The 13,519-nt window shown below is 36.9% G+C and overlaps 1 protein-coding gene across 1 annotated transcript in view; it reads right to left on the bottom strand.

The window, feature by feature from the left end:
- Positions 1-298: 298 nt before the first annotated feature.
- The window catches only part of Mael (maelstrom spermatogenic transposon silencer), a 32,785-nt gene continuing 19,564 nt past the window's right edge, over positions 299-13,519 (bottom strand). The window contains exons 9-12 of the mRNA XM_004646030.2: positions 4,130-4,192; positions 3,105-3,237; positions 950-1,025; positions 299-440 (exon numbers count right to left, since the gene is read on the bottom strand). Of these exons, the coding sequence (XP_004646087.1) occupies positions 316-440; positions 950-1,025; positions 3,105-3,237; positions 4,130-4,192 (397 nt within the window). The 3' untranslated portion in view covers positions 299-315. The remainder of the gene's footprint in view (positions 441-949; positions 1,026-3,104; positions 3,238-4,129; positions 4,193-13,519) is intronic.

Raw genomic sequence — 13,519 nt, 5'->3', positions numbered from 1 at the left:
GTAAAGAGTTTCGCGGTCCCATGGACCCAAATTTAATCCCTAACCAGCTATCTTATTTGGGATAAATTGCATAATCTTTCTCCTTTTGGTATCTCATCCATCAGATGACTTCTTCTGCCCAAGTAAGCTTATTTCAAATCTCTTCAGAAAAGTTTATTTTAGTTAAAGGCTAATTTTCTTAGTTATATGCAATAGACATAGCCTGTAGGTCTTTAGTATAACATTTCTGTTTTATAATGGAAATGAATGGGTTAATATTATTTTAGAACCATTCACAGCAGATGCTCAATACCTTTATTGTAGGGTAAGGAATTATCAGTTATTGGAGAATTTGTGGACACTGCTGGAGGAACTGGAGATACTCTCTAGTAAACGTGTTATTCCTCTTCCTCGAACACGGCTGTTTTGGCCTGGAATTTTCACCCCAGATGGGTAATCACCTAGGATATTGAAAATATAATGAAAATAATATGTAATTTTATAACATTATCATAAAGAGATGCCTCAATTAACTGACTTTTGTTCTACCATAGGTCTTTAAGGCATAATTTAAAGGATCATAAACAGGAAAGAGAGTCTTAAGTAAAGGCAAAAGCTGAACAAAAACGTTTTCTGTGTTTAGGGTAGGAAATACTAATTGAAGTTCTTCAGATGCCACTTGAACTTGGATGTCATGAGCTTTCCTCACCTCCCAAAAGGTATCACCACATCAAAGCTATAAAACTATAGTTACAAGAAAAAGATTTTTCTTCTGAATATCCTCAACGAACATCTAAGGCGTAAGTTGTTTTCATGAAAACACATGCACCCAAACAAAATGCTTAGTTCAGTAAGCTTCTCAAGATGATCAAGAAATACCTGTTTAAGTACCACATTGTGGGATTTCAGTAAGTTTTAAGGGCCTAACATCTATAAAGTCTATTCTATCTATAAAATTTAAGATGCTTACCAGAGGATGTGTTTGATCTTTGTTCCTGATTAGAATAGCTGAAATGAGGGAATCCTAGACTCTCAACTCTTTGATTCTGTAAAGCAAAAGATAAATATCAGGGGGAAATATTTCCTATCAATGGTCTAAATCAACTTCAATTTCCTCTTTTCAAAATGCAAACACACAGCCAAACACTTTTCAAGTATCTGATCTTCTTGTGCTGCAAAAGGGATGAGAGTAATAGTGTAGACTCTAGAGAATCAGGATAGGGCATACATTTTTTTAAAAAAATGAGATTATAGCATGTTTGCTATGATTCAGAACAGGGGGAAAACATAATGATTCAACAAACTTGAGTCATAAGTAGGAAAATGGATATACCCTGAGACCACAGTGTTGAGTGAAATCAGACATGTAGTTTAAACATTACATAGTTTATTATATGTGAAACCTAAAGTATAAATAAAGGAACCAAAGAAAAGATTAGACTGGGAGAGGTATCTATTGTAGGTGGGAAGGGGATGGAGAGATGGAGAGAGGGGAGAGGAAGAGGAAGCAAAAAGGATTAAGATGTGTTAAGTATCTGTGCCAACCTCCCATGAGTACCACTGTTACATACTGCAAGCATATACTAATAAAAACTTTAAAACTGAAAAATGTAAAATAGGGAAAATTATTGTAGTCAAGTCCTCAATTAGTAAGATAATGAGATCTAATATACAGAGTGATTTTAAATAGGAATACAGATAATTCATTTAGTAAAACAAGAGTAAAGTCAGAGGATAGATATAGTAAATGCAGGTTAAGTAAGGCAGGACTATGTGAACAATCTTTTTGTAAAAAAATCTTTTTATTTATTTGGGTGCTGGGGAGATGGCTCAGTGGAGTAAGCGCTTCTCTGGCAAGTGTGAGGGCCTGAGTTCAATCCCTGGTTCCACAAAAAAAAAAAAAATATTTATTTGGCACAGAGTCTCACCTTGGGCCACATGGCATGTAGCCCATGTCTGGAGTACTGGGTCTAGGGGATCAAACTTGGGTCTTTGCACTTGTCAGGCAGGTGCTTAGACCACTGAGCTATCTCCCCAGCCCAATGTGAACAATCTTTCCTGCTTCTGTTTTCTCAAAGAAGTAGGAGGCATTAATATTAGCAGAAGCGAGTAAGAGAAAAGATGACTAAAAGTAAAGGGAAAAATGGGAGAAATAACTGTGTCAGAATGAAAGATTAAGATGTTCATGACGGGGCCTAATTTGTATATCATGCTGCCAGGCAGCTTGATTCCTTGGTGGTTCAAGCTAGTGGGAATGCGTTAATCAGACTAGAAACATGGGCAACATCAATGGTCCACTTAAGCTGGTGGTGATGAAAATTCAGGAAGACCTGTCAGCATGGTGGAAGCTTTCCAGGCTCACTTAGCTTCACAGGTGAAGAGGCTGAACCAGTGAAGAGTAAGATTTAATCAGAACTAGTCTGTCCCACCAAGTGTGAGAAGGAAAAAAGGGCCAATGGAGTTGGCAGTGAATGCGGCACAGCAGGCATGACAGACTAGGCCACCACCTAAGCTGGGAAGGAAAGAGGTGAGGCAGTGGATGGGACAGAGGTGGTGAAATGGGTCACACTGCTGCACCTTTGGACCCTATCAAGGGGGTAAAACAGTGAGAGAGTGTGGGCTTCTGAAGAGGTAAAGAAAGAAAAAGTGTTGGCAATGGAGTACTGGGTCTAGGACATAATCATGGTACTGGGAGCTTTTCTATGGCAGAAGACACTTGGAGAGGGAAGTCAAGGAACTGAAAGAACTTTCTATGAGGAAAATTAACAAATTTTGAGGGGAAAACTGCTCTTCTTGGTCAGTGAAGTTCATGAGGAGGATAAATCTGTGTGTCCACTGACTCCAAAAAACACAACCTTTAGCAACCGGGATGGCATGAGATTCAAAGCCTGAAAATTTTAGGGAGAAGGTATAAAAAAGTTTGGAAGCCACAATCAAGGAAAACTATTTCAAATATAGGTCTATGGCAAATAAGGAAGAATAAGATGTCATCATTTGAAAGGGGAAACAGAGAAGCAGTGTTTTGAAAAAAAACAGCTAAGGTTTAGTTAGAAACAAGAAGATGAAAAGACTTTTCAAAGAAGTTGAAGATAACTCTTATTTTGTTGATAAACGTGGTCTCTTACCTGGTAACGCCCTGCATCCAATACAACCATTTTGGGTGTCACACGATTGCTGGGCTCATAATCCTGAAGTGGTATGTGAGCTCCCGTAAGCTGGATTCCAAAGAGAGTAGCCAGAGAATTGCTGATGCAGTACCTTTCAAAGGAAATGAGAAAGTTCACTCTAAATACCTCATCAGTTCACTCCAAAAGCATTCATACTTTTATATTTCTAACAAAGCATCTGAGAGATACTTTTCTATATTGAGAAGAAAAGAAATACAGAAATTCAGAGACGAGACAGGAACAGGTAGCAATTTGCATCATACGACAAGTTATTACTGGTAAGCAATCTTCTGATTAACAGTAAGAAGAATAAAAACTCTGGGTTAAAGGAAATAGGGATGAGTGTGAAGATGACCATGATTTTCACATGTTCAAGGTAGACAGAGGGCAGAAGCAGAACTAAAACTACAATTACCAACAGTTAATCTTTAGAACCAAGAACTATCTGCTGTGCAAAGGAGCCACTAGAGTACCTAGAGATCTGGAACTCCAAGTACTTGTTACTAAAAAACGAGAAGAAAAAAGTATGTTTGGGGTCATTTTCAAAAGAAAGTTGTCTGTAATATGTCCTTTTGGCTTGGTGTGTGCACAGTTGGCCCATCAGGCAGCTTACAAGCTTACAATCACCTTTGGGATTGTCCTCTGCAGCCCCATGGCTCAGAGCCCCCTGGCAGTGAGACACACATTACAGCTCCACTGTAATTTCCTATGTCAGTGACAGTAGGATACTTCATTCCCCTACAGGGGTCCAAGAGGGAAAAATTTTAGTAAGTACTTCTGAAGACTCACCCCCAACTGTTCAGACAAATAGTGACAGAAGAGAAGAACAAAAGTAACGTGAAATTAAAACCATCTGTGTTTTATAATAGAATGTGTAGTAAAGAAGGCGAACAGTCACTGCTGCTGCTGAAACAACAGCAAGCAAAAGAGGCAGAGAAGAATTTAACAGAGTACAACAATAGGAAAGAACAGTTCCAACTTACGCAATCTTCTTGCAAACAGCTAAAGCACAGAAGAGAATATCATTTTCTTCATGCCACTTGCACCTGCATTTAAAAATAGGCTTTACTATCCTTACTGAAGTGACATTGCTTAAGGGATTTTATATGTGATATTTCTTACTTATCCAGCTGAAATCATTTAAAAACTGACACTATTAGTCAAAGTTTCTAATTTTAACACCCAAAGATTAACAACAACAAAAAAAGATTGTTACTTTCTCCATACGAATTCACGATGGCTTACAAACTACGCATAGCCATGATAAAATTCTACTTTGAAAAAAGGGCATTCTAGAGGCACAGTAGTGACTAAGGGGAACATGCACACATGCACGTGCGTGCACACACACACGCTAGTCAAAGTCACTTTTTTTTTTTTAAACAAGTTTGGGCTTTTATTCTGGAGTTACTGTTCAAACATTTTTAAGGGAAAGAGTCTTCCTCTCAATTCCAACCTTTGCTTATACAAATTTTATCCATGTATTATAAAATATTCCATAGTTTTTAAACCTTTACACCAAAGTGGTTTCTCTTTCATTTCATTTATCATCTCATGAGAGTCTGGTGGGAGTCACAAAGCATCTGCACATTATTCTAGTGTCTTCACATGTATTCCTGCTCATGCCAGACAAGAGACTAAAGGCAAGATGATCCTATCACCTCTTCCCACCAGACCTAGGCTTTATGTAGAAGAACTGCTCAAATTTTTGTAAAATATGAAAATCTCATTAAACTGAACTATGAACACTAGAAATATTGTAAAGTAAAATAAAAATAGAAAACTCAGGGCTGGTTAAATAGCTCAGTGGATTAAAGTGCCTACAAGCAGGCGCAGGGGCCAGAGTCTGATCCCTGGGCCTGCCGTGCCCTGCCCCTGGGATATGCTGAGACAGCAACTGAGACTGGGTGTGGTGGCATGTGCCTGTAATCCCAGCTCTTGGGAGGCTGTAAACAGGAGGATCACTATGAGTCCAATCTAGCAGTGAGACCCTGAACACCTTGTAGACCCTTCCCTAAAATACAAAAAAACAAACAAAAACCCAAATCTTTAATCTCCTCTCTGAGTAACATATCAGCCTTTGTTTTAAGAGCATGATAGTAACTCAGTGATATACCAAATTTTCTGATCAAGGAGATTACGGGGCCACAGAGGAAAGTGATCAAAAATATAGTGTGTACCTAAGGAGAGTTACATGGAGAGAAAACATTCTCTTGGGTAGGATCTGCAAACTGTGGTACAGGGTTTCAGGGTAAATCCTGAGGGGATTTGACTGACCTTGTCAGATACAAAAGTTGTATTTGTTATTATGTAAGTCTTGCTTTATCTTGGTCTTCACCATCCAGCAGAAAAGTATAAAAACGAGGTAGAAAAAGTAAAGTAATATGCTGAGCTGTAAAAGGCTCAAGTCAACAACTTCTGACATTGCCAGTCCTACGGATAACCCACTACTATTATGGGCTACTGGACTATATTGGATTATTTTGCTGAATTGACGCACCTACAATATTTAAATGGCAATGGAATACCCACCTCTGACAAAACTAAACAAAAAAGGGGATAAAAATGAAGGACCATTTTGTATCTGTATATTAGGATAGATATACAGCTACTTTCTCTTAATTCAATGAGAAGATTTGTACTGATAGTGTTTGGACAGGATATCACTTCTGCATCTTGTCCTATAAATAATCACTACAAAGACAACAATACACAATGTATTAATTATTGTAACTGTCCTACTAACCTGCTTTGAAACTGTCTCACTGCTATGTTTCTCAATAAAATTTAAAAAATGGAGCATGATACACAGTATGTTAGCTACTGTTATTCTACTATTTTGTTATGAAATTTTGTGTTTACATAAAAGAGTACTTTTTATATTACTAATATCTATATGAAGTATATTTTAAAAACTGCATCTCTTAATAATAGTATTACTGAACATCTGATTCAAAATGGTGAAATAAATTCATGCACAAATTTCTTTCCTCTCATTTCTGAGACCCAATGAAAATAACAGACAATAAAAATGGTGGACATACAATAAAGGAGAAACAGAAATATGCTTCCATGGAAGAAATATTTTAAATTATGGAACATCTCCTAGAGCTGATCCATGAAGCATCGAAGGAGAGGAAACAAAGAAATACACACTTGAGTTATGTGAGATTATCATTGGAAAAACAAAAACAGATTGATATGGCACTTCATAAGTTAACAGAAGATATTAAGTAGTAAGATACTGGGCCACATAAATGAAATAATCAGCCAATCTACTGAAGCTACTAGCTGAGCTAATAAATGAAATGATGCAAAATATTAGTAGAAAAGAATTAGGGGGGCTGGTGAGATAGCTCAGCAGACTAAGCTCCTCCTTAAGCAAGTGTAGGGACTGGAGTTTGATCTCTGGCACCATCTGCCCCACTGGCCCTCCCCCCAGGTGCACTGAGCTGGCCACCAAAAAAAGAATTAGGAGTCTACAAAAAGACTCTAAATATAAATTTAGGAGTTTAAAAATTCTAATGCACATGTGGGCAACAATGTGAGAACAGTATGTCAGAACTAGCAAATGTCAGCTTTCAGTGAGTAATTAATTAGAAACACCTTAAAAATAATAAGAATATGAAAACAGATCTAACAGCTATTAGATGAGGCAAGAAAAGAGTAAGCTTAAATGAATTTGTGAAGAATCAGAAGACAGCACAAAAGGCCTTTAAAAACCTGTTTACTGATATAAGAGCAGAAAGCTTTCAAATAAAGAAAAAATATTTAACATACACGTAAGTGACATATAGAACCCCAAACAGCCACAATCAGAAACGAACAGCAAGAAACTATAGTCAAAATCCTGGAACTCAGGGCCTGGGGAGATAGTTCAGTTGAATGAGTGCTTGCCTGGCAAGCAAAAGGGCCTGAGTTCAATCCCTGGCTCTGCAAAACAAAACAAAATAAAACAATCCTGGAACTCCGATACAAGAAAAAAAATATCAAAATTGCTTATAGAAGAGCAATGAGTTATTTATAAAGAGAAAGCAAGCTTTCATATTACAGCAGACTTCTCAGTACAACACTGAAAGGCCAAGAGAGCTTGGAATGAAGTGTTCAAGCCCTAAATGAAATAATTTCCAACACACATTGATATATCCTGGAATACTATCTTTCAAAAATGATACAGAAGTATTTTCATAAAAAGAGTATTCAAAGAAATTCATGACCACCAAACCAGCACCCTAAAATTTCTCAAGGATGTCCTAGAAAGAAACCAATCAATCAATCTCATTAATAAATATAGATGCAAAAACCTTCAGTAAGATACTAGCAAACAGAATGGAATGATTCATTAAAAAGGTCATATGTCATGACAAAAAGGCCTCATCCGAGGGATGAAAGAATACTTAAACATATGCAAATCAGAATGTATAATATGTTACATAAAACAGAAGCTGGACCAAAATCACATGACCATCTCAAAAAATGCAGAAAAAAACCCCTTGAAAATACTTAACAATATTCATACTGAGTAAGTATAGAAGGATCTTATCTCAATCTGATAAAATTCATTTATGACAAATGTACTGGACATCATATTAAATGGGGAGAAACTGAAAGCTTTCCCTCTAAAATTAGGAACAAGACAAGACACAGAAGCCTATTATTATCACTTCTGTTCAACATACTACTTGAAACATTAGCAAGTAGACAAGAAAAAAATTTAAAAGTTATAATATATTTGAAAATAAAATCATCATTTTCAAATGATATGATAATCCACATAGAAGACCCCAAAAAATCCAAGGGTCTTAAAATTAGTCACCAAATTCAGCAATATAGAACATAAAATCAACGAAAATTATTACCATCTTTGTATGCAAATAATGCACCCACTGAAAAAGTAATTAGAGAAAAAATACCACTCACAATAGCACCTAAGTATCTACTTAGGAATTAATCCAAGGAAGTGAAAGACCTCTACAGTGAAAACCACAGAACTCTGAAAAAGAAAATCAAAGTGGCCATCATAAAGGGAAAGAGATCCTCTGTTCATCCATAGGAAGAACCAGGGTACTCAAAATGGCCACACTTCCCCAATCTATGTACCTGTCTAATGCAATCTCAATAAAAACATTAACATTATTCTTCATTGAACTGGAGAGAAAACAATTCTAAAATTCCTATGGAAACAGAAAAAGACTAGAATAGCACAAAATGATCCTGAGTGACAAGAGCAAAGTGGAAAATATCATAATCCCACACTTATATTGCAAAGTTAATGTAATTACACATACACACATCATGCACGCGCACGCACACACACACACTCCTACTTGATACTGGCACAAATGAAGATCAATGGAACAGAATAGAGAACACAGAAACAACCCCAATCCTATTCAAACTATGGGGCCAAAAACATACATTTAAATAAAGGTAGGCTCGTTAATAAATGCTCTTGGAAAAACTGGCAATCCACATGCAGAAGATTCCATGTTGATATATCTCTCTACGTACAAAAGAGATCACAGAATTAAATGTTGAAACAGAAACACTTGTTTTTTATCATATTCTGTAGGGACTTAAAGTTCAACGTATCAATACTTGATGAAAAATACCTGTTCCATGTTATGCCTAAGATGTTTGATATTCACATAGATAGTGAGGTTAAGCTTAACAGCCTAGGTTGTATAGTAATAACAATAAACTTTTCTTCTGGAGGGTTAACAACCTAAGTTTGCAGACCAAAATTATAGAAAAAAGAGGGTCGCAAGGAAAGCCAACATTTTGGCCCTGGCCTTCCAAGGTCAATTAAGACTCAGGACATATGAGAACTTGTACTGTAACATCACATAACTCAGTAGTGTCCCAAATTTTCTGATCAAGGAGATTATGGGGCCAAAGAGGAAAGTGATCGATGACATAGAGTGTGCCTAAGGAGAGTCACATGGAGAGAAAACATTCTCTCAGGCTTTCACAGAGAGCACATTGGCCAAGCAATGGCCGTGACTCATCCACATGGCTGACACTGACAAAGGATCTACAATCTGAGGTACAGGATCTCAGGATATATTCTGAGGGGATTTCACTGACCTTATCAGACCCAAAAGCTACAACTCTTGTTCATAGGTCTTGCTTTATCTTGGTCTTAACCATCCAGCAGAAAAGTATAAAAACGAAGTATAAGAAGTAAAGTCATGGTGTTATGTTGAGCTGTAGGGGACTCAGGTCAACAATTTCTGACATTGCCAGTCAAGGGGAAGACCCACTACTATTATGGACTACTGAACTGTTTTAGAATGTTTTGCTGAGTTAACACACCTATAATATTTAAATAACAGAACTAAACAAAAAAAGGGGATACAGATGAATGTCCATTTTGTATCTGTGTATCCAAAATGGTTAGGATAGATATATAGTTAGTTACATTCTCTTAATGAACAGAGGGATTTGTTCTAATAGAGTTTGTAAACAGGATATCATTTCTGCATCTTGTACCGCAATTAACCACTAGGAAGAATGTATGCAATGTGTTAATTATTGAAACTGTCCTACCAATTTGTTTTGAAAAAAGAAAATTTCTCAGAATTGTGGGAGAAATCAATTTACTAATTTAAGTAACCCTGTAAGGCTCAAATAGAAGAATAAAAAGAAATCTATGCTAGACACATAAGAGGAAAAATTGAAAAAGACAAAAGCCATGAGAACAAACTGTAAAGTAATCAGAGAAGTAAGACCATCTACTTTAAGTGAATCATTAGTACTTAGTATTATAGCTGAATTTTCACATGTAACTTTGATAGCTAGAAGACTTTGAAAAGTGATCTTCAAGCTCTTAAATTAATCATCTATGTTTTATATCAGTAAAAATGTGTTTCAATAAAGAAAGTTAAAATGAAAAAAAAAACAGAAACACTTGCTGGAACATAAAATAGCACAAATCTTGAAATCATAGGCGGAGGATGGGACTTTCTGAAGGGAACTCTGTTTGCACAGGAAGTGGTACTGAGACTCAACAAATGGGATCATATCAAATTAAAAACTTCTGCACACCAAAAGAAACACCCAACAGAGTGACAGTCAAAATAATCTACTGAATGAGAAAAAAAATGTACAGTTATTCCTGAGGATTAACATTGAGAATATATAAAGAACTCCAAAAGTTAAAGACTCCCCCAAAAGAAGACCCAATCAAAATTGGGCAGTACAAACGGCAAATAAATACATGAAAAATGCTTAGCATCAGTCTTTAAAGGAACGACATTTAAAAATGCTGAGATTCCATCTTATCCCAGAAAAAATGGCCATCAAGAAATTAAATAATAAATATTGCAGAGAAAAATGAAGCTTTCTACATTGTTGGTGGGAATGTTAATTAGTACAATCACTATGGCTACAGTATGGAGATTCCTCGAAACCTAAAAGTCCCATTTGATTCAGCTCTTCTACATATCTTACCAAAAGAGTCAAAAGACATATTAAAGTGATACATGCATATTTGTGTGCACAGCAGAATAACTCATAACAGCTCAATCTGTATGTTCAATAGATACACAGATAAAGAAATGTATTTGCACACAATGGAATACTACTCTGCCAAAGGAAAGATAGCATTCCTTTGGAAGAAAATAGATGCAGCTTAAAACCATAATGTTAAGTGAAACGAACCAGACACAGAAGCTTAAACATCACACAGTTTCTCTTATATAAGACATCCAAATTCAAACGAGCAAAATAATACAGGACAAGGGATATAGTCAGCAACACAAGCACCTGCCTGGCAAGTGCAAGGTCTTGAGTTCGGTACCAAATTAAAAAAAAAAAATGGAATTAGGGAAACAGTTCTCAAATGGGAAAGGGATCAAGCAAAGAAGGAAGGGAGGAGGGAGAGGGAAAGGGAATGAGAAAAGGAACTGAGATGTATTATGTTTATATGCCAAATCCACACGAGGAATGTAAACATTATGTACTGCAAACATGTACTAATAAAAAATAAATTTAATAAAAATTGGTAGAACATAAATATGATAAAGTGGTAATTGACAAAACTGGATTGATGAAGTCACAACTTTTGTTGCTCAAAGATGAGAGAAAAGGAGGTCTGCCTATGAGAACTCTCTTAGAAAGGAACTGAACTTGAGGACACATCCCTACCTTCAGAGCACAGGAAGGATGTGAGACAGAATTTCTGTATAAAGAACAGGTGACTTCTCCAACCCCAAGCAAAGGCATCAACTGACTTTTTGGATCGAGCAGGAGGATGGTTTCTGGTGCTCTAAGCAAAGCCCTCATTGTGGTACTGAGAATTCTGCCTCCAACGAATTTATCATCAAGCTTTGTTACCTACTTTCCCATCAGCAAAGCCTGATCAGCTGTAATCCCCACTGAAAAAAAGGACAGAGTACTTACTTGGCTTTAATGCCTCAATTTCTAAATATGAACATAGCCAAGTACAGACATTCAAGGAAATCTGAAAACTGAAGAAAGACCACCTTTCACAACATCAAAGAACAGACAGTCCATGGAACAAAAGCATATTAACAGCTCTGACATGTCAAATATCTCAGCAGATTCATGGCTACTGCATCCAGGATCTCAGTTTTTTCCTATTCATATCAACTCTCATAATGACAGCCATAATAATTTGCATAACACTGTAACAGTTGTAAGTGAGAGCTACTAAAACCTCAAAGAGTGAGCCTCTGACCACTTTATGTCAAAATCTGTAAGGGTTTTGTGCTGATTTCTCTTCCCTTCCTGCCCTTGGCCTAGGAAACTTCATCTATACACTATAAAACTCACTGGCACCTTGGAATATTCTACATTTGTTCCTCTCTCCAGCTACCCAGTTATCTTTTGCCATTTTTTCCCATTCCCTGTAGGTCCAGTTGCTGGGTCTAATGATTTTTATTCATCTGAAATCTACCAGTTTCGCTCCACCTTGCACCCCACAGTAGTCTAAGTCATTTCCTGACTAGCTAGCTAACAATCTTAGGCTCCATACTTCATTCCTTACCACCTACCAAAACATTCATTAAAAGCCCAGAACTTTGAGAAACCTAATCTTACCATACTTCCCTACTTGATAAAATTTCTTCCTAAGGCTAACAATGCCTGATGCTTCTGGCCTTCCTAACATAATGTGTCTTCTGCTTCAGTCCTCAGCTTTAAGGTTCTATCCTTTAAAAAGTCTCTTTCATAATTTTGGAGTCTACCTTTCTACACATTTCTCTGTTAGAGTAGCCTGTTGATTTCCTTCATAGTATTCATCACAAGCTAAAATTAGCATTTTAAGTTATTTACTATATTTCTCGTTCCTGAACTGACAGCTTCAGGAAGGCAGGGACACACTGTGCATTAGCAAAAATGCCTGGCACAAAGGAGATGCTCAGTAAATATTTGTTGATTAAATAAAGACTGCATTGTTTCACTTATTAGGAAGATGCAGTGAATCCAGTGACAATGCCAAGAAGCATAGGAAAAATGGGAGATTTACTAAGTTTTAAATATCCTAGCCTCCAAAATCACATGACAGTTACTAAGAGTTGGCCTCTTAATTAAGAGTCAAACTATATTTATCTACCTATTTCTTTTACAGCTGAAGGTACCACGTTATAAATTAAATCTTTTGGAAGATATTTAAGAGCAGTGTTTGAGATGAGTCTTAGTGGCTTAATTAACAGATTCCAACCAGTTTCTATAGTTCATTATAATTTTTAAAACTCCTTTGTAAGGTATTATGCATTGGAATCTCACTACAGTATGAGTTACATCTATCCTATCCAAATAATTTCCTTATTAAAGTGCCTAAATATGGATTAACAGACTCTTCTTAACAATACACCATGTCACAGGCTTCAAAGAATGTTTATATAGTATTGGGATTGAACCCATGGCCTTTGCCCTGAGTTACATTCCACTTTTTCTAAAAACTTTGTTTTGAGGCAGAAGCTCCCTAAATTAGGTTGCTAGAGCTGGGCTCAAGTCCTGATCCATGTAAATCAGCCTCCTACACAACTAGTAGATTTGGGGCACCATGTTTGACTCAAAACCTATCTTAAAGGGCTGGGCGATAGCTCAGTGTTCTGAGAGCCTGCCTGGCAAGTGCAAGGACCTGGGTTCGATCCCTGGTACCACATGCTGTGCTGATCCCAGCTCCTGGGCACACTGTACTGGCCACTGAAACTGGGCATGGTGGCACACATCTGTAGTCCAGTGCTGGGGAGGCTGAGACAGGAGGAGCACTATGAGTCTGAGCTGCACACTGAGACCTTATACCAAATAAATAAAGATTTAAAAAACAAAAAGTCTTACAGCAAGGTTACTCTAGTCTTGTTGCAGGATATACTTATTCTACTGAACTTAACAGTGTATATCTT

The sequence above is a fragment of the Octodon degus genome, unplaced genomic scaffold (assembly GCF_000260255.1).
Source record: "Octodon degus isolate 3935 unplaced genomic scaffold, OctDeg1.0 scaffold00250, whole genome shotgun sequence".
Lineage (NCBI taxonomy): Eukaryota > Metazoa > Chordata > Mammalia > Rodentia > Octodontidae > Octodon > Octodon degus.
This window is presented reverse-complemented; position numbering and strand designations above follow the sequence as displayed.